The sequence below is a fragment of the Hemicordylus capensis genome, chromosome 5 (genome assembly GCF_027244095.1).
Source record: "Hemicordylus capensis ecotype Gifberg chromosome 5, rHemCap1.1.pri, whole genome shotgun sequence".
Taxonomy (NCBI): Eukaryota; Metazoa; Chordata; class Lepidosauria; order Squamata; family Cordylidae; genus Hemicordylus; species Hemicordylus capensis.
In genome coordinates this window covers 97,153,034-97,174,606 of record NC_069661.1, presented here as the reverse complement: position 1 = coordinate 97,174,606, position 21,573 = coordinate 97,153,034, and the positions used below count along the sequence as shown (strand labels likewise).

The following is a 21,573-nucleotide window of genomic DNA, read 5'->3' as shown; positions in this document are numbered from 1 at the left end:
ATGGGTATGAAGTCACAAAAGGGTGTAATGCATATAGGGAACTAGCTTGTATATAGGTGAATGGATTAATATGCAAACAGCAAAAATAAGCCAAAATTATGAACTAGTATAACAACATTGTTTACTTTTGGAAGACAGAACAGAAATCCCTGCCTGCTAATCATCATGATCTGCCATAAGGAGGTTCAGATAATAACTGTTTGGCAGACCAAGGCATACATGTGCCCTCAAGATTTTGTATGGTTTTGCAAACAGAAGTCTCTAACTCAAAACAGTCTATTATCCACCAAGGAAACTAGTGCGAACATGACCCTACTGGTAAAACTAGCCTATAGCATAAGCACAAAAAATTTTCATTCAACTCCATATGTTCAACAAGTGGTCTACCCTTTAGGATTTACAAATTTACCAAACTATCAACAAAATCATCAAGCAAAACTTTTTCATTCTTATCTAGATAAATCCAGATGACAATTTCAGATTTAAGATCAAAAATATATCTATGCCAATGCCTTGCTCTCACTTAGCAAATCACTAAAACTAAGCAGGTCTGGTCCTGAAGACTACATAGAGGAGCTATCAAATGGGAACAATATGTAAGTTATTGTGAGCTCTCTCCAGCAACTCTCCAGTGGGATTATAGGTGTCACGCACAACTACAACTAATAATGGCTGGGGGCCAGTCTTCTGCACATACATGGGGGCTTTTCAACTTCCTTCCAGTGATAAGTCCTGCTTACCCATCACAAAATGGAGACCATCCATAGAGCAGTCTTCTTGAAGGCTAGATCAGTAAACTGTGCCTCGCTCCCCACTATCCCAGCAAGTGCAGAAGCACATTTTGCACAGACTTGACTTCTCTAGATCTTGGTCAGTTTTATGCCCCATTAAAAAGAGTACTTTAAAATGACATTCTTATTAGCAAAATTTTGACATCACTACATTACCAGTTTGCAAATCACTGGAATCATCACTATCTAAAGAAACCATGAATTAAATCTAGACTGGTAGCCCTTTTCACAGAACAAAGTTACTATATTTTAAATGCCTGAGTTTCAAAATACAAAAGAGGAACAAAAATAATGCAGTCAGCTTTTGGTCTTTGTTCAGATTTTTAGATATAAGCACTCATGCTTTGTGTAATTCAGCAAGTTTTGCATGCATAGCCAATTGTAGGACATAGCATCACCTTTTTTTAACCAGTGTTAAGTTTATTAAAATAATAATATATTATTATTATTATCAATAACAACAACCACAACCCCTACTGAGGCACTACCTTGAGGTGGTTGTGGGGCTTGCATGCTCTGAGGAAGGTGAGAGCTATGCCAGAGGTCCAACCATACTGGACAGGTCTCATCAGAGGAGCCAGACGAAGAGTGCCTCTCCCATCAACAATATGGTGATATGTAACTTTAATAAATCTATAACGGATCAGTCATCGCCCAGGTCAACAAGGACCATGCAAGGTGCTGGAGTCCCTGGACATCTGGTGGCAAGTGGGCAACAGGACTCAGGATCTTCAGTTGAGCAACCAGGGCTGGAGACTGCAGGGTTACTGGAAGAAACGTCGCTTAACCGGAAAAAATATACGAAAAATGCCAACAAGGAAATAATGATCTGCTATTACAAGTCTAGTCCAACTAGAAGAGGTTATTTAAAAAGAATGTACCAAATTTGGAAAGAGAAGCATCCAGATACAGAAATAACAGAACAAAGGCTAGCAGACCACAGAAGATTCATAATAAGAAATAAAGTATTCACAGAAGTTGAGCTGGAAGAACTGCAAAGAGCAACACAGGCTCAAGCTACAGAAGAAGAATTACCACCAACTGAAGCAGTTGCTCAGACGCAGGTGGAGAAGGTGTTGGAATTAGAGGATGCTACTGTTGCTGAACTGTTTCAAAATCAAAACCAGGCAACCTCCCCTTTGCCTTCACCTCAAAAACCCAAATGCCGTTTAACAGAAAAGCAACAAGAACTAAAGCAAAAAATAACTGAGCACATGAACCAAACAACCAGCAGGGTTTGACTTCCAGTGCTAAAAGCAGTTGCCCCGCTCAAAAAACTTGCTCAGGTATTAAAAGATGTCAATGCTGCACTTGCAGAAATAACCACCAACTAGCTGGGCCAGGCGCAGAGCATCTGCACCTCCGGCCAGCCCACCCTCTGCTGCTTTTTCCTCCCCCCACCCCGCCCCCGGCATGCCTGGCTTTCTGGCCGGCCAACTGGGTGGCCAATTCTCACCCCCACACTTTCTATCCAGCCGGCTAGCCAGCCCACTTCCTCTCCCCCACCCCATGGTTTCTCTGCCCCCACCCTGCGTCTTCACCCCACCACCGCGCTTTCTGGCTGGTGGGCTGGCCGGAAAACTGGCCCGCCACCTCTTCTCACCCACTCCCAGTAGCGGACGCCAACTCCCACCAGCCGTGCCAGGTCAGCTCACTGCTGCCCTTTCCTCCCGGCGACCAGCCCAGCCCGCCATCACCTCCTGCTCCCGCTGGATGGGTTGGGCCAGCCCACCACCTCCTGTTCCCACAGGCCGGCCCAGTCGGAATCCCTATTTCCTCCCATTCCCCATTGCTAATCCTATCCGGCAGCTGCTCACAAACTCTCATGAAGCTGCCACACATAGGAATTAACGACAGGTACGCCTAGGGGAAATAAATATACAGATAATTTGCAAGAAACAAACCAACTGATGTACAGTGCAGCAACAATAACAACACAAGAGCTCGGATATAAGATCATGGACCTGTAAAAAAAGAAAGTAGTACATCACCTAAATGGAAAATTAGATTAGAAAATAAAATCTCCAGGCTTAGATCAGATGCTAGTAAATTGAAAGATATGAAAGACAAGAAGCTGAAGAATGAAAACACCAAACAGTATCTGATCCAAAAATACCATCTAGATTCAAGGAAATTTAGAGAAGTCCTGGAAATAATAAAGCTGCAAATAACAGCAGTGTCGAAGAAGATTAGCAGATATGAAGCTAGAATTACACAACACAGGCAGAATCGCCAATTCCAGTGGAATCAGAGACATTTCTACCAAATGATAGAAGGAGAAACTGCAAGAAAAATAGAAAGACCAAATAAAGAAGAAACAGTGCAATTCTGGGGGAAACTATGGGACAATCCAATAGATTATAATAAAAAAGCAGACTGGGTAAAAGAGGTTGAAAAATGTAACCAACAAATGCAAGATCTAATAATAACACCAGAATTAATAAGTGAAAGAGCAAAGAAAATTAAAAATTGGACTGCACTAGGCAATGATGAACTGCATGGCTTTTGGCTTAAACACCTAACAAGCCTTCATAAACAACTATCAAAACAGTTCAATCACATTTTGCAAGGAGGTGATATTGAACAATGGCTAACGACTGGGAAAACTCATCTCATAATGAAAGACTCAGCAAAAGGTGCAGTTCCAAGTAATTATAGACCGATAACCTGCCTGCCAACCATGTTCAAATTATTAACTGGAATAATAGCAGAAGAAGTAATGCAACACTTATTAACTAATAAGCAGCTTCCAGTTGAACAGAAAGGAAATTGCCCGAATACCAGAAGCACAAAAGACCAGCTGCTGATTGACAAAATGATTTTAGAAAATTGCAAGAGAAGAAAAACAAAGGAAGGCCTTCGATTCATTGCCTCACACATGGATACTAAAATGTTTAGAAACAACTGGTGTCAGCAAAAACATTCAGATATTTATAAAAAAGCAATAAGCATGTGGAGTACACAGTTAAGAATCAATGGCGAGACACTTGGACAGGTTAGCATTAGAAGAAGTATTTTCCAAGGGGACTCACTATCCCCTCTTGTTTGTAATCGCCATGACTCAACTTTCACAAACACTAAACAGAACAGGCCTCAGATAGCAAACATCTAAAACATAAAGAAAAACAAACCATCTGTTGTACATGGACGATCTGAAGTTGTATAGAAAGTCCCAGTCAGAAATCGAATCACTGCTAAACACTGTCCATATATTCAGTAGCGATATAGCAATGGAGTTTGGACTAGACAAGTGTGCTACATAAATAATGAACAGAGGGAAATAAACAAAAACAGAAGGAATAGAACTGCCCAATGGAAACAACATCAAGAACCTGGAAGAGAATAAACATTACAAATACCTGGGCATTCTCCAGGCTGATAACATCACACACCCTGAAGTTAAAAGAAAAATTGGAAGTGAATACATCAGGAGAGTTAGAAAAATCCTCAAGTCCAAACTCAATGGCGGGAACACCATACAAGCCATAAACACCTGGGCTATACCTGTTATCAGATACACTACAGGAATAATAGACTGGACCCAGGCAGAGTTGAGACACTAGATAGTAAGACCAGGAAAATAATGACCATCCATCATGCTCTGTACCCCCGCAGTGATGTGGATAGGCTATACCTCCCTTGCAGCTCAGGTGGAAGAGGAATGCTGCAAGTCCATCAAACAGTAGAGGAGGAGAAAAGAGGCCTTGAAGAATATGTACTTAAAATGGTCAATAACGAGAAACTATTCAACACCAATGAAACAAAGCAGGCCTACAAGAACAAACAAGTCAAGAACTGAGCAGAAAAATGGAAAAATAAGCCACCACATGGTCAATATTTGCACAATATAACTGGAAAAACAAACATTACCAAGACCTGGAAATGGTTTAAGAATGGCAACTTGAAGAAAGAAACTGAGGTTCTAATATGGGCTGCATAAGAACAGGCACTAAGAACAAATGCAATAAGAGCCAAAGTCGAAAAATCCACAACAAACAGCAAGTGCCGCCTTTGTAAAGAAGCAGATGAAACAGTGGACCACCTAATCAGCTGTTGTAAAAAGATCGCACAGACTGACTACAAACAAAGGCATGACAGGGTAGCAGGGATGATACACTGGAACATCTGCAAAAAATACAAGCTACCTGTAGCCAAAAATTGGTGGGACCATAAAATTGAAAAAGTTGTAGAAAATGAAGATGCAAAAATATTATGGGACTTCCGACTACAAACAGACAAACATCTGCCACACAATACACTAGATATAACTGTAGTCGAGAAGAAAGAAAAGCAAGTTAAAGTAATCGACATAGCAATACCAGGGGATAGCAGAATAGAAGAAAAAGAAATAGAAAAAATCACCAAATACAAAGATCTACAAATTGAAATTGAAAGGCTGTGGCAGAAAAAGACCAAAATAATCCCAGTGGTAATTGGCGCCCTGGGTGCAATTCCAAAACAACTTGAAGAGCACCTCAACAGCATAGGGGCCACAGAAATCACCATCAGCCAATTACAAAAAGCAGCTTTACTGGGAACAGCCTATATTCTTCGACGATATCTATAACAGCAACAACATTGACAATAAAATTCAGGCATCCCAGGTCCTTGGGAAGGACTCTATGTCTGGATAAAACAAACCAGTCAATAACACCTGTCCGACTGTGTAAACAACAATAACAATAACTATAACTATAACTAAAATTAAAATAAAATTTGAGCTTTGAAAAATAGATATTATCTTGGGTAGTACAAAACTACTGGGGAAAGCCACTTTTCTTATATCATTTCATTGTTACTGCGAATGTGTTTGAGAAGTTTTACATGACTTCATAGTTCTGATTTACTTCGTAGTCCATAAACAAAAAAAACTCACTTTTTCCAAAAACTCTTGGCTGACATCCAGACTAAATTGCTCAATAGTTACTCTAAGGACTACTTAATTTCAGTAGGACTACTCAGGAGTAATTTAGTCTGGATGTCAGTTCTTGGCCATAACCCATTTTCCTTAGCCTAATATGTCAACAATTACAGCAACAATTTCTCTGTGGAATATTTTGCAGGTGACTAACACTATTAAAATAATATTTTTTAAGTTATTCTTGAATTTTTCACAGTATCAAATGATTGTCTTCAAAGCCCAATAACTTGAGAACCACACCAGAATAAAATGTTAATTTATATCTTTAAAGAAGGCAATTGTTTCCTTAGGTTTAAGGAAAGGACCCTGCTTTATTTCACAACGCCAACCATAAATATTCATTAAATCTGTTTGCTAACCCTGTAACTGAGCCCAGATGTTTTGGCTGGAAATGCATTAAAATGTAAATATAGCAAGCAGTGTAGAGGAAGGAGGAGACCTCACTACCTGAACATATTTGAAATACATAGAGAAAAGAGAACTTTTTATTTTCATATTTGTATACTTTCCCCTGAAGACGTTTCTCCTTTAAACATGTTGGGACTTTGAATGAACTGCTATCCCAATCCTTTCCCCCCTTATTGATGTTATCCTTTTGTCTTTGAAATGCCGCAGATGTCAATGTGTATGTATGTATGTATGTATGTATGTATGTATGTATGTACGCACGCACGCTCGCTCTCCCCCCCCCCCCCCGCCAGCCTCACCCTTTTCAAAAATAACTCAGAAAGTCCCAGTGCTGGCAACAAGCTTTTTGCCATCACTGTCAAAGTTCATATGAGAGCTCATTGCCAAAAGTGTAAAGCAATTACAATACAATCAAAAATATGGATTGTATATAAAATATATAAACGACCTCAGAATGGTGGTACATATGCTGGTAACCTCCAGACTGGATTACTGCAATGCATTCTATGTAGGGCTGCCCTCGCATGTAGTCCAGAAACTACTGTTGCTCCAGAATGCGGCAGCCAGGTTGGTCTCTGGGTCAACTCGGAGAGACCATGTTACTCTCGTATTGAAAGAGCTACACTGGCTGCCGATAGGTTTCCAGGTAAAATACAAGGTGCTAGTTATAACCTATAAAGCCCTAAATGGCTTAGGCCCTGGGTATTTAAGAGAACATCTTCTTCATCATGAACCCCACTGCCCATTGAGATCATCAGCAGTGGTTTGTCTGCAGTTGCCACTGGCTAGTACAATCAGAAATATTATATTTGTTTGATCAGAACAGTGGTACATATGCTGGTCACCTCCAGACTAGATTACTGCAATGCGCTCTATGTGGGGCTGCCTTTGTACATAGTCTGGAAACTGCAGTTGGTCCAGAATGCGGCAGCCAAGTTGGTCTCTGGGTCATCTTGGAGAGACCAATAGGTTGCCAATGGGTTTCCGGGGAAAATACAAGGTTTTGGTTATAACCTATAAAGCCCCAAACAGCTTGGGCCCTGGGTATTTAAGAGAATGCCTTCTTCGCTATGAACCACACCGCCCATTGAGATCATCTGGAGAGGTACGTCTGCAGTTGCCACCAGCTCGTCTGGTGGCTGTTCAGGGACGGGCATTCTCCATTGCTGCCCCAAGGCTTTGGAACACATTTCCTGCTGAAATAAGAGTCTCCCCATCTCTTACAACTTTCAAAAAAGCAGTCAAGACACATTTGTTCACCCAGGCTTTTAATTAGATACTGTTTTAATTGTGGTAATAGTATCAACATTTTAAATTGTTGTAATTATTTAACTTTTTAATTTGTTGTTTTTATTGTTTTGTTGAGAACTGCCCAGAGACTTGTGTTTTGGGTGGTATACAAATATGTCAAATAAATAAATAAATAAATCCCTGTCTGGAATCTGAGCATTTCAACTGATAGCTGCTAAAGACCCTTTTGCATGACCTGCCCCTATATGATGACAACCTTCCCAAGACTCTGACCATATTACAACATTTCCATGTGCATTATAATATAGTTGACATGGGGAATAGTCATTCAAGTCACTCTTGTGTCTTAAGACAAAATATGAAAATAAGTAGTATACACAAAAATGGTCTATAGGATCCTAAGAACTGATGAAACGTACTATCTGTGGTCTTCCCAACAGTTAATTATGCTTCTGTCCCATACAAATGACAGAGGAAAGTAGCTGGAAAGTTGAGCTATATAGGTAAATAAGCAAAAGGGCACCCCTCTCCCATATGATAACTGTTTATTGTGATACACTATGGTGTAATAATAACTTTTTTGCATAATAATGCATATAAACCACTTTTTATAAAATTTACAAAATGTTTTATACAGCAAAAGTGGGGGGGGGGTGATGAGCCAAGGGACTCATGATCTAAAAAGAAACACAAGGGAGACACCAGCTACCACGCTAAAGATGTGCTATTCGATTCACGCCGAATTGGAGGTAATACACGTATTCAACCTCAAATAACCCATAAAATGGACACCTGATTCAAGGTTGAAATGAATTTGGGCTGATTCAACATAAATTTATTAAAGTGATTCGCATTGCGGGTGCCATTTTGTCACTGATTTTCCCCCTTGCAAATTGGTTTTCTGGCACTGACTTCCAATTGGCTTGATATCTCCTTGCTTCTTGCTTGGATTATTGTCATTCAACTTCAGTGTTGGCATAGGCAACTGTACCCTCATTGGTTGCAGGGAGGTAGTAGAGAGAGGGGAGGCCAAAGGGGGAATTTTCAACATGTATATAAGGGGCTGCTTGGAGGCAGAGAGAGCCTCTGCTTTTGTGCCTCAGAACAGAAGGATCAGAGAGAGACTGTGGGAGTAGTGACAGCAGAGTGGTGGTGGTGGTCTGGGCCTGCTTGGGCCCCAGTGAGTGGAGAAAGAGACAGAGAGAGCCTGCTGGGCATACCTGTCTCTCTATGATTATTTTTTTAGCCTACTTTCCAGTAGGCTTATGAGATCACCCAGCATTTCGTGTGTCTTCCATCAACTTCACAATGCCTGGACCAATATCAACCAAATCGGGGACAGTTGTAGGGACACATAGTGACACCTCAACGGCGTAGTTTGTGATGTCATCTATCCCAATTCAAGATGGCAGATGTGTAAACATTTGAGGCACGTGGGCTAACTAGTGAAATGTCTAACTGATTTAAACCAAATTAGGTACAGTTGTGGTGAGTCACACATAGACAGACACTTCTATGGCGTACTTTGTGATGATGTCATTCACCCCAATTCAAGATGACAGACATGTAAACTTTTGAGGAGTAAGTGAGCTAACTTGTAACCTTGATTTGTAACCCTAACCTAACTTAAACTTGATTTGATTTGATTTGTAACCTAACCAATTTGAACCAAATTTGCTACAGCTGTAGGGACACATAGGGATGCCCCAATGGTGTAGTTTGTGATGATATCATCCACCCTGATCCAAGATGGCAGACACATAAACATATGAGGTGCAAGTGTGCTAACTTGCGGACTGTCTAACCTATTTGAACCAAATCTGGTACAGTTGTAGTGAGTGACACACAGGGACACCTCAATGGTGTAGTTTGAGATATCATCCCCCCCCCGATTCAAGACGGTGGACATGTGAATATTTGAGGCATTAGAGGTCTAACTTGTGGGCCTCAATTGGAACCAAATGTATTTCAGTTGCAGGAATAGTGAAAGGAAAGAAGGCAGATTAGTTTTTACTAGAACTACTTGTTATTTAATCCTTTTGATTTGCAGTGCCAACTAGTCCCCCCCCCCACTTCTATTTTTTTTTTTTAATTGTACCAGCTGCTCTAGAGGTTTAACTGGGAGCCAATTAGGATTTTTTTCCCCTTGTGTGCCTCCCCCCGCCACACACACAAGCGTGCTTTTGGATCCCCCCTCCACAAGCTTACTGCTTGTAGCTAGGCCCCAGCGGTTTTAAAAACTGAGGTGCAGTGCTGTGCTGCCGCACCCCCCCACCCCCACCCCATAGCTCCAAGCTACACTTCTTTTTTGCTGCTGCTGCTGCCTGGACTGCATTTCTTCTTCTTTCTTTCTTCTTTTCTTTTTTTGCCAGCTGGTATGCTATGACTTCTAACTGGTGTCCAGCATGCCCAAGTATCTGTATCCCTTGGCAGGGGTGGGGGTGGGTGGGGGCTGATGGTCCTTTTTCTTTTGATTGGGTGTGTGGATGCCTGTGTCTGCTTGGCCCAAAAGTGCCTCCAAGAACAACACCTGGGAGACTCCAGCCGCAGATGCCACTGAAAGTCCCCATCAGAAGATGCTGGAAGGTGAGACAAACCTCCCACTCACCACACACCTCAGTCAAGTTAAGTTCTCTAAATAGGGCCTAGTTTGGGGAAGGGATTGATTAGGTGGCAAGACTGTAGGACCGGAGGGGGGGATTAGAGACAGGCTACAGTAATCCCTTGCCCTTTGTCTTCCCTTAGACTTGCCCCATTGTTGCTCAGTCTCCTCCAAAAACAACCACCCCCAAATAAAGCCTGCTTCTTTATTTGGGGGAATTTGTTTTTTCCTAGCTTCTATGTATGCACCACAGTGCTATACATAGTACTGTGTGTGGCACAGAGCATAAATAAGACCACCCCTGGGGACACACCATCTTAAAGGCATCTCTCTCTCTCTCTCTCTCTCTCTCTCACTCACACACACACACACACACACCCCAGAATTGGGGCATTTAAAAAAAAAAAAACACTCCAAGATGTTCAGGACAGTGCAAAGCAGAGCCAGGAGCAGAGTGGCAGGCAGAGGGAGCGGTGATGCTGGTCATGGTGGGTAATGGCGAGAGGGGCCTACTCCCCGAGTTGTCTCCACTGATGTGGTTATGCACAGGCTCTCCTTTCCAGAGGAGCCTGGCCCTTCAGCGCAGCTGCCTGTGGTGGCTGAGGTAGAAGTAGCGGGGAGGTCCTCCCCTGTCAGGGAAGAAGCTCCTTCCTGTGGCAGCAGAGGAGTTTATGTTGTCAGCTGCCAGCCCATCCAGATTTCTCTCTCCATCCTCCCTAATCCCCTTTGGCAGTGCAACTCCCTCAGTCTGAGACTGAAGAGGAGCAAGCAGAAGTCATTCCAGTTGTTCCTGGACCTTCTCAGCCCTGGATGGAGGGTGGCAACAATGGCCCACAGAATGAACCAGCAGCCCTAGTAACACCACCACCAAAATGGTCCCAGAGCAGCATGCTGCGGAACCACTTTGTGTTCTGCCCTGGTGACCTACACCATGCTGTCTGCATCCACTGCAGGACATAGGTCACCAGCAGAAAGGACCCCAAGAGTCTTGGGATGACAGCAGTGATGCAGAACCTGCAACGGCATCACCCGGGGGTCCCTACTCTTGCTGGCAGCAATAGGCCTGGTGTGCCCTCGACTTGCAGTAAGGCACCTAATCCTGCTCCCAAGCAGGGAAAGTTGCCTACCCAGTGGGTGCAGTTGGCCAATTGGTCTGACTGCCCAGAGCCTCTTCTCATTACCCGGGCCATTGGAGAGATTATCACTTTGGACGACCAGACAGTCCAGGTGATAGAAAACGCCAGCTTCTGCCAGCTGCTCTGACTGCTTTCACCCCATTACAACATCCTCTCACACACCACCTTCAGCAGGTGGTGGTGCCCTCCCTGTATCATTTGTATAGCAAGGCTGTGTTGGGGTGTGCTGCATGTGGAGGTGCTGGACACTGACCACTCGGCCTGTGAGGTGTCAGTGGCCATGAATCGTCAGGTGGGGAAATGGCTGTCTGGGCAGCCAAACCTTTGCCAAGGGTTCATGGTCATCAACAATGCCACCAATGTAACTAGGACAACTGAGCAGGGTCAGTTTGTGTTCATCCGTTGTGTGGTGCACACTCTTGTGTGGGATGCGTTTGGCTCTTCTGGTGTTGCAGCCAGGCAAGAAATTCCCACTGCAGACTCTGGCACCATCCTGCTGCTGCCATGGCTGCTCTTGTGGAGAAGTGCCACAAGATAGCTTACTTCCACCAGAGTGAAAAGGGTAGGCATATGCTCAGGGAGTGGCAGCTTGAGCTGGGCTTACCTGAACACCTGAACATTTCTCAGGATGTTCCAACCCAGTGGAACTCCACCTTTCTTTTGCTCCGGCCCTTGCAGGAGAAAAGAGCCTGGCAAAGCCTGGCAAAGAGGTGTGGCTTGGAAGTGTGCGACCTATCCAACCAAAACTAGGCCCTCATTTCTGAGGTTGTCTTGGCACTCAAGCCATTCTTTGTTGCGACAAACAGCTTGTGTGCCAAGGCAACAACAGTGAAGCAGGCTTTGCCCATCGCTCTTCTTCTCAAGAAGACAATGGATGAGCTCTAGACCTCACTGATCACTGAGGAAGCAATTGCCTTGGCAGGTCAGCTGAGAACTGGAGTGGTGGACTGGCTCAAGACTCTCTTGGGTAAATCAGCAGAGGATATTTTGTCCTGCCTATGTAACCCAAGGATGAAGGGCAAAGAGGTTACTCCTGACCAGCTGCCCAGGTGGAAGGACCTCCTCGTTGACGAGGTTAGGCAAGCTGAGGATAGGAGGCTAATGAGCAACCAGGAAGAGGGTGCTGGAGTGCCTACTGCTGGTGTGCAATCCACCCCAGCAGCAGTATCACAACCACTTCCTGGTCCAGCAGTGTGGTGTCCCTGGTAGGGCCAAGTGAGCCGATGGTTGTGCCCCCGTGTTCCACCCAATGATTCATGGAAGGGTTTCTTGGCACCTTGCAAGAGGGATAGGAGCAACCCAACAAGTCCTGCAGCAGTGTTGAGCACTGTGTGCTGCGGTACCTGTAGGAGTCGGTGGCAGGATGGGAGACAGAGTAGATCTAGTTTTGAACAATACGTCACCAAGTCTGGCCAGATTTTATGATGGTTGCCGGACAGTTCCTCTTGTGCCCGCCAACCAGCGTCAAGAGCAAAAGGGTGTTCTCCATGGCAGGGAGCATGGTGACACCCCATCACACATGCATGGGTGCTGACATGGTGGAAAGGCTGACCTTCATGAACACCAATCTTCCCCTGCTGGGCCATCCCAAGCTGGCCACAGAAGGCAAGTGACTCATGGTCACCCCCACCCACTGCAACACCACTGGCAGCTTGCCCCACCCTGGCAAACCGCAAACCCAGATGTGTCACAGTCTGCCCATTAATGCTGCTGACACACACCACTGTCATGGCCTATGATAAGATATGGACTTGTGTCCCAACAGGCTATCAGCCAGAGTCCAGAACCAATCTGAGGCCATGGTGTTATCCAGACACAGGCAGGCAGAGATGTATGCTTACGCTGGAGAAGAAGAGAAGAAAGAAGACTTCTTCTCATGTAAGAGTCTAGAAGTTTTTTTTTTCCCCTTGTCAGGCCATGACTGCTCTGTTCTCCTGTCTCTCTGTGATAGGCAACAGGATGGAAGGAAGGAAGGTTTGATTTTGTAGTTTTCTTAGCACTGAGTAATGAAGTATAATATACTTGCTGTGTTATTGCTTGCTGTTATAACTATCTGGTTTTGCTGGATCTCAGATTTACAAAGGCAAAGCTTTGGGTGCTTCCCTGACTTCCTTGAGTTGTGGTTTGGTCTGTTTGTGAGATTGTGTTGTGGCAAGAAATGGACAGTGGCAGCTCAGCTCTCTATCTGTATAATATTTTCTTGGTGATTGCTGTAAGATGCGTGCCTTGAGAGTAACTTGTGATTCACTCACTTCTCTGGTCTGCTCTGCAATCTGCATTGCAAGGTGTACTTGGTCAAAATGTGGTGGCTGATGACACTGATGTCATTTAGTTTATGCTTGCTGCTAAGGGCGCTGCTATGGCAGCTGTTTCACATATGGACGGAATCATAATTGTGCGAGAGAGAGCAACTTGTGCCAATGATGTTACTACAGCATAGGCACTGTGAGTGGCAATGGATTCTGAGTCAGTGATTCTTTTTTTGCCATCTTCGGACTGTGTGCTTGGCAAAATGTGTTGTCCTGTGCTGGGAGGGACTGTGTGTGTTTCTGTTCTGCAGTGTTGTTTTTCAAGGCAGGGTTGCAGAATGTGTGTACTCTGCTTGTTTTGCTCATAGGGAACAATGGAGAACTCAAATCACCACATTGTTGCCCGTGGGTAGGTAATAGGGACAACAAAGTGTGTTGGATGATACGGTGTGATGGGTGCTACCTACCTCCCAACCCACAAAATAAATGGGCAAGCAGGCCAATTTTTTTATCCCAACCCCCCCCCCCATAAGATCCTATGGGAGTTTGGGGAAAGTCTTTTTTTTTTTTTTAATTGCCTGCATGCCCATTTCTTTGGTGAGTTGGGTGGTAAGCAGCACCCATCATGCCCTAACACCCAACCCACTTTGATGTCCTAAGACCTACCCACTGGGAAGAATTCATGCACATCTCTATGCTATCCCGGATTGAATTGTTCCCTATTCAACTACCACTTTAAAAGATGTCGCTTTATCCAGTTATCAAAGGTTATATGAAAGTAAGGTGTATGCCAAACTTAATGGAGATTGAAAGATCTTAATCTGCATCATTTAGTAGAATTGATGCTAACTCTTATGAAATGACCCATGAACTTCAAACAATATCTTACTATAGTGTACAAGTTAAGTGAAAATATCCAATTAGGCTGTAGTGAACATCAAATCTCTGGTAGACGAAATAATCTGGAGATATATATGTAAAGTAAGATATGACAATACAATCAAGTTCCATATTTTCCAAGTTCATCTTTTTAGCAAGTTATGGTCTAAGTCAGAATGCAAATGCACATCAGCATCGAGTTTGCTTGTGTGGTCTCCAACCCAGCCAGGAGATCTGCATGCAAAAACTGCTTCTGAGCATATCTCTCATATGCTGTATGGGGATGATAATGCAGAATTAAAATCTAACAGACTTAAGAAAACACAGGGTAGAATCCAGACCAAGTACCATTGAAATTAGTAGGACTTTAGTCACATCTCATTGAATTCAATGGTACTTAGTGCTAACTTTAGTTTGAAGCCTATAACATTTTTTTAAAGACAATAAATAGTCTTACTTTGGTTGTGCCAAGCAACCTGGTGCGATAATGTTGCAATTTGCATCATCAGTCAGGAGGGTTGTGAGGTCCACCATATTAACCATCACATCATTTGTATGACCTGGAAGTTTGGGAAGCACACAGAGAATCTTCTCTGCTAGGTTGTCACCATGATGACCAACTGCTCCTGGAAAAAAGGGTACAAAAGAAAAATGCACCCATATCACAAGAAGTTATGAGAAGGAAGGAAGAAAGAAAGAAATAAAATAAAAACCCACCAGCTTCCAACAGATGTAAAAGAATATCTGGTCAATGTTAAAATGAAAGGATTTTTAAAAAAAGATTTTTGCCCTTTTGGAAGACAGCTATTAAAAGTATTCTAACCTCACAGTGAAAATATAAAAATTAGGGATGTGCACGATATTTATCGGCGCTGGCGGGGGTAGGGCTTTAAGGGCGGGGGAGAGTGTACTCACCCCCCCCGCCGCGTTTCCCCCGCCGGCGCTCTCCGAATTTGAAGCCCCTCGGGGCGGCAGCGTTCCTCCTTGCCGCCCCGTTTGCCCCCTCGGCCGGAAGTGGCCGGAAGTTCCAAGTGCGCGTGCGCCCGTCGTGCGCGCGCGCGCGCGCTCGGAACTTCCGGCCACTTCCGGCCGAGGGGGCAAACGGGGCGGCAAGGAGGAACGCTGCCGCCCCGAGGGGCTTCAAATTCGGAGAGCGCCGGCGGGGGAAACGCGGCGGGGGGGGTGAGTACACTCTCCCCCGCCCTTAAAGCCCTACCCCCGCCGGCGCCGAATCACCGAATCTGCCCCGACACCCGAAACGTTTCGGCGGCCTTTTCAATGGCTGCCGAAACGTTTCGGGCACAAGCCTAATAAAAATAAAGGATTTCAGTCTTTACCTAAAGAAAAATACAAAGTTTTCAAGTTTGAGTAAAAATAAATCATACTCCTGTTATATAGTGGGAAACCAGTAAATTACATTATTGTTTTTGTGTCTCTTATACACAATTATGTTTGACAGTATTTGAAAAGCTGGCAAAATCCTGACAGGAATGCATATGCCACAACAGTTTGTTTACAAAGCTATGGAGCTCATAAAGGCTTGCCTACTTAAATGAACATGATTTAATGAAATTACTATTCAACATTCTTAAGAAGCACTTGAGTGAGTCCTAGCATTGTGGGTAGCTGTCCAATCATAGACTACAACTACATAACCACAAATCCACGAATTGCAAACATTCACATAATTTTTCTTTATGGCAATTCAGTGAGCTGCTAAAATGTTTATGTAAAAATGATTCAGGAAGCCCAGTTCAATGCCTCAAATAATGACTGCCTTTGCACTGTAGCTTCCATCCATTCAAGCTGGAGGATATCTCACCTGCCTATATCTTTGACTTTGTACATGGTCCCTTTGCACATGGGCTCTGCTTGTTCTCACAGGTTTCTAGTCAGCAAGAACGTGCAGGGCCCTTGTAATGATGGGGAGGGGGTCTGGATGACTGCACCCCCAGCCCCACCTTCAGACAACCTTGTCTAGCTACTTGTGTGTGTGGCAGGGAAAGTGTGTGCTATTTGACTTTTGGAGCTCTGCATTGGTATTAATCTTGTGTTTCAAATAAAATCGCCACATTTGTCAGAGAGAATTTCAGGACACAGCCATCAAAAGCAGTGGGGAGAGGAAGCACAGATTTCTGCAGATCTTCATTTTTCATGCGGTAACAATAAAGGACAGTTGTGTTTTAAGGCCTTTTGCTCCTCATATTTCTTTCTGCTACTCCACACAGAAGATACTTTGTGCTGGAAAAGAGAGGTCCTCACAAGACTGCAGTGCTGCATCTTGCAATGAGCATTCTAGAGAGAAGTGCAACCCCAATAATGCCACTAGATAAAGGGGGTTCTCTCTGTCCATATACCTCACAGCTAAACTCAAAAGCCCACTATCACCCTTGCTAACTCTAGAGATTATTCAGAAAGGAGGAAGGGGTTCACTGAGTCATATACAGAGATCCAGTTTAGCCAGTCAGCAGCACTGGTGCCAGAAAAAAAAGGTAAGAATGGGGCTTTAAACATTGACACCATGAAGCTACAATGCCTGGATAGAAGCGTCAGAAAAATGTGTAAAATTCTTTACAGCTATCTCCCCACTCAAGTTCCTTGACATTTCATATCCAGGATGACACTTTTCCTAAATCCTGGCCAGGGCATCCAATTCCTTGACATCTTGCAACCCTAGTTTCACATTATATTTCTAGAGACTAGCCTCCCATGGATGTAAGTGGGGAGTTCTGATCCTGGCACTGTGGACAGCCTATCAACCAGTATCAGCACTTCCATGTTCTCCATGCTATCCATATCCTTGGAATCCATGCAAGGCCTTTCACAGCGCAGGCTATGACCTACATTTGTATACTGTAGCAGTAATCTCACTATACAGGTAAAAGGTACACATTTAAATGAGCACAAGACAGTTAGCAGATAGAACTGGGTTGTAATTGCCCATATTCATTACCATTGGAAAGGTCTAGTCATGTCTCCTCTTTACTGGTCGCATATGCATTTCCAAAGTGAGTTATGACTTGATGCACGAGTTTTTGCAACACTGAGGATCTGATTATGAACACTTTTGTCCTGCAGGTGGATCCGGTACATAATCACGTGGGAGCAAGTCCTATGAATTCAGTAGGCCTTACTCCAAAGTGAACATGCATAAGACTGCAGCCTTATAGGAGTTACTATCAGAGGTGGCATAACCCCAGTCACATTTGATTGTATATATTGATCTATTTTACTTGAACATTTGTCACCCTGCTTTTCAATCCAAGGACCCCCAGAGTGGTTTATAATCAAAATTAATAACCAATAAAATTAGTAAACAAAACCAATAGAGGTTTGACACTGCAAACAACATAATGAATACCAGCAGATTTAAAATCAAGAGAACTTGGGAAAAATCAACTCCTCCTCTAGGGAGAAAGTCCAAAGGTTGTGGTGCAACCACAGAGAAGGTCTTCTCTCTGGTTACCACCTGCCTAACTTCCTATGATTGGCGGGGAGTGGGGGGCTCTGAGGAAGATCTTAACACACTGCAAATATATGATGCTACTTTAAAAACACTGGTAGTACATAATTCTTTCCCATGCACTTTACCACAATATAGTTATAATTATTCCTAATATTGCATCTCATCAGTGATTCATCCCGAGCTTGTTGTTTACAGACAAGCAGATATGCAGGCAAGCACCCATGTAGGCCAATTATCCTCGCAACTCAATAGCTGAATTTGAGAGACCATCAATCCTGACAGTTTAAACACAGGCAAAAGCCCTTGTAAAAAATCAGAGATGCTACAGGTGTGTGTGTGTGTGTGTGTGTGTGTGTGTGTGAGTGTGTGTGAGAGAGAGAGAGAGAGAGAGAGAGAGAATGTGCACATACACACACCTAAGAGACACATGGTGCTCAATAATGTTGGCAATTTGGGGCCAGGGTTCGAGGAGATTTTATAAGCATCTCAAGTCCACATTTTGGGGGAGGAGTGGCTGGAGATGCAGAAGCTCTGTGAAGCCTCCCCAACAACAGTGATATGGTTCGAAGCCCCATGGCAAGTCAACTGGCACCTAGATCTTTTCTGTATTTAGGAAGGTCAAAATAAATTTACTAGTTTAATGAGATGGTCTTTCTCAACATGTCAAGGATTTGGATAATTTGTAGCCCCACATACCACCCCCAATACCATTGCAATAACTATGGTGGTTAAGGGGCGGGGAGTCAAATTCTAGAAGGCCCTAGAAACTTTTTATATCCAGGCATGCAAAGGCTGGTATTATTGTATCAGCTTCAAACAACAAAAAACTGTATTAATGTCCCAAGCGTTAAGATCCTTACCTGTCAAATCTAAAGTTCTGTCCACAAAGATTACAGAGGCTCTGTGTTGTGCAGTTTTTCTTCTGGCCTTGGCTGGAGAGTAATTTGCCAGATCCCCTGCAATAATCCTGCTCAGTATACCAACAGCAAAGCATTCCTCTCGCACACTGAGGTACTCAAATAAACTGTTGAAGCCAGATACCAATGACCTGATTTCAAACTGTAGTTCTGAAGACAGAGACGAGAAGTCAACATCACTCAAGTTAGCAATTTTCTTTTTCTCTGGTCTGGCGCTATTGATCTGAGCCAAATCCAGATTCATCAAGGGGAAAAGTGAAGAAAAAGCAGGTGTTACAAAGAGGTGAGGTGAAATGGGTGCTAGAAACAAAGCAGCATGTTGCACCTCTGCAGTATAATTAACGTTGCCCATCCACTGGCAGAGCTTCTCTTCAAACTGCTCAAAGACCACTTGGCCACCACCTTCAACTTCAGAACTGCTTGGAGCATTATGGGCCTGCAAGTGCACTGCATGACTGACAGCTGTGAAAACCACACAGTACTGGAAGTGGCTGAGACTCACAATATCACGAATGATGTCCACTGTCCTGCCTTTCAGCAAGGTGCTCACCACAAAGACTGCCTTGGGCTGCTTTGCACCACCAGATTCAAAGCTGGAAAATTCCTTGACGTTGAGAGCCCCGGCTTGCAGCAGCCTCCCTGCTCCTCCACACGCCCAGTGAAGGCTCTCAGCGCAAGCAGGGTCCATGAACACGACAGCCCGCTTCACCTTTGCACACACCTGTTCCCAAGCTTGGTGGGAAAAGAACGACATACCAACTGGGTTTGTGGGAAAGGAAGCGGTGCTCGTCATAACGCGGGAAGAATAGCCCACGAATACCCACCCCCCAATGGGTGGCACTCAAACTGCACAAGGAACGTGAAGCCAAGACTGGGGAGTAGCAAGAAGCCCTTGGAGCTGAGTCGAAGGGAAACTGTACCACAACCCAATTAAGCCCCCTTAGGCGTCTCGGGAGAAGAGTCTGAGTTCAAAATCCCCGCATGTAGTAATGTAGTAGCACACAAAATCACCCGCAGTCAAACGTATTCAGGAAGAGACTGTAGCGACTATGCTGACAGCACCACTAGCCGCCACACGCCTATTCGCACGCGCAGCAGCCTCACGAATATGACGTCACCCCTAAGCGCCTAACTCTGATTGGGTGTTTGAAAGGAACGAGGGGGTGGGCTGAGGCGCCGGATGCTTGAAACAACATAACTCTGTGGATTAGCTTCCGAACTTGTGTACTTCTCGTTTGATGACGCAAGTACGTCCGCCACGAGAAAAGCGCCACAGAGAAAAGAGGGAGCCTATCCGAAGTACAGTGCAACAGTGGGAGACCTCTATCGTTGTCACGGGCAACGGCGTTGTTTCTCTTTCTTTCTCTCCTGTCTTCTCTTTTCGTCGGTGCATCTTTCCCGTTTAGCTTTTGGACTTCTTCTTTCTCGATGGTTTTCTCCTTATTTTGGTTCTGAACTGTTCTACTGCTAGTCTGTTTTTTCAAACGCGTTAGCTATTACATAAAACATTACCAGGTTTAATAACATGAAAGATAAAATTGTAGTATTCCAAGCTGAGTGTATGTGAAAAAAAGTATTAATCCCACCAAAACTGATAGTAGCTCACTACTGGGCTTAATTTCAAGCCGATTTATTTCCTTGTTAAATCATGCAAATGTTGCACAACATTAATTTTGAGTCTCACAAGAGCTGGGCATAGATTTTTCTGAGTTTTCTTTTTGCGCTCATTCTCTTGAAGCTTTTGGGGTGGCGCAGTGGGGAAATGCTTGACTAACAAGCAGAAGTTTGCCGTTTCGAATCCGCTGGTGGGAAACACCTATATCGGGCAGCAGCGATGTAGGAAGATGCCAAAAGGCAACATCTAGGCAATGGTAAACCTCTCCTGTATTCCACCAAAGGGCTCTGTGGGCGCCAGGAGTCGAAATCGACTTGACAGCACACTTTACCTTTAAGTGGTAAAAACTACTTGTAAGGGGCTGGAGTTTAAATAGATAGTACAGGGTGCAATTAGTGTTTTAATAATTACTAATTTCCATCTTCCAAAATAAGTGTAGGGCTAATGCTCCAAGGTTATTCAAGCAAATGAACCTAGCTACAAAGAGTTCATGGTCAATAGTAGCCAATACATGGTAAATAGGAGGAAAATTTCTCCCTAAACCCGAATATAACTGATCCGATCCTGAATATAAGTAAACTTGCCCACTGAGTCTTCTCAAACCCCTTATGCCATACAATATTCTGCATCTAGCCATCCTTGTTGTATCTCTAAGGCAGGGTTGCTCAACTTCAGTCCTCCTGCAGATGTTGGCCTACAATTCCCATAATCCCTAGTTATTGGCCCCTGTGGCTGGGGATTATGGGAGTTGTAGTTCAAAAACAGCTGGGCAGCCTAAATTGAGCAGGCCTGCTCTAAGGTAAGGGAGAATTCAAGGTCATGAATAGAAACAACCTATGTTACCTTAATTATCCACAACTGAAAGTTGCTTTGTACTGATATTTTTGTACTTGTGTACATTAGATGTGTTGTGCTTCAGATCATGTGTAAAGTGTGCATGCATTTATATTTGCTACTTCCATCAAGCAAGCAGTGATTAGATCGTTTCCCAAACTGCTGTATGTGGGTATCTTAGATAGTGGCAAAAGAAAAAACTATATATGTATACTTACTTCAGATATGATTAGCAATATGTATAAAAAACACCTAACATCTTGAATGAAGTGACCCTAAGACATCTGAACAGAAATCTCCTTTCTGCTGTTTTAAACCTAGAAAGGTTCTATGTATTTCAGGAAACAGTAAAAAACAACACATACATGTCTGATGTTAAAAACATTCTGATTGCCAGCTTATGCCTATTGATAACATTGTTATATGTTTGTTTTTGTTTCCTATGAAACAAAAAGTCAATATTGTTTCCCACCACTTAGTTATCTTTAACTTAGTTATCTCCCC

The 21,573-nt window shown here is 43.7% G+C and overlaps 2 protein-coding genes across 3 annotated transcripts in view; one reads left to right on the top strand and one right to left on the bottom strand.

Moving 5' to 3' along the window:
• The window catches only part of SCFD2 (sec1 family domain containing 2), a 299,733-nt gene extending 279,984 nt beyond the window's left edge, over nucleotides 1–19,749 (bottom strand). The window contains exons 1-2 of the mRNA XM_053258322.1: nucleotides 18,564–19,749; nucleotides 14,695–14,863 (exon numbers count right to left, since the gene is read on the bottom strand). Coding sequence (XP_053114297.1) covers nucleotides 14,695–14,863; nucleotides 18,564–19,413 — 1,019 coding nt within the window. The 5' untranslated portion in view covers nucleotides 19,414–19,749. The remainder of the gene's footprint in view (nucleotides 1–14,694; nucleotides 14,864–18,563) is intronic.
• A 44-nt stretch (nucleotides 19,750–19,793) lies between these two features.
• FIP1L1 (factor interacting with PAPOLA and CPSF1) overlaps nucleotides 19,794–21,573 on the top strand; it is a 70,861-nt gene continuing 69,081 nt past the window's right edge. The window contains exon 1 of one of the 2 annotated variants that reach the window (XM_053258331.1): nucleotides 19,794–19,867. The gene's annotated coding sequence lies outside the window, so the exon portion shown is untranslated. Of the gene's footprint in view, nucleotides 19,920–21,573 lie in introns of both variants that reach the window. The other variant, XM_053258330.1, reaches the window with a different exon arrangement.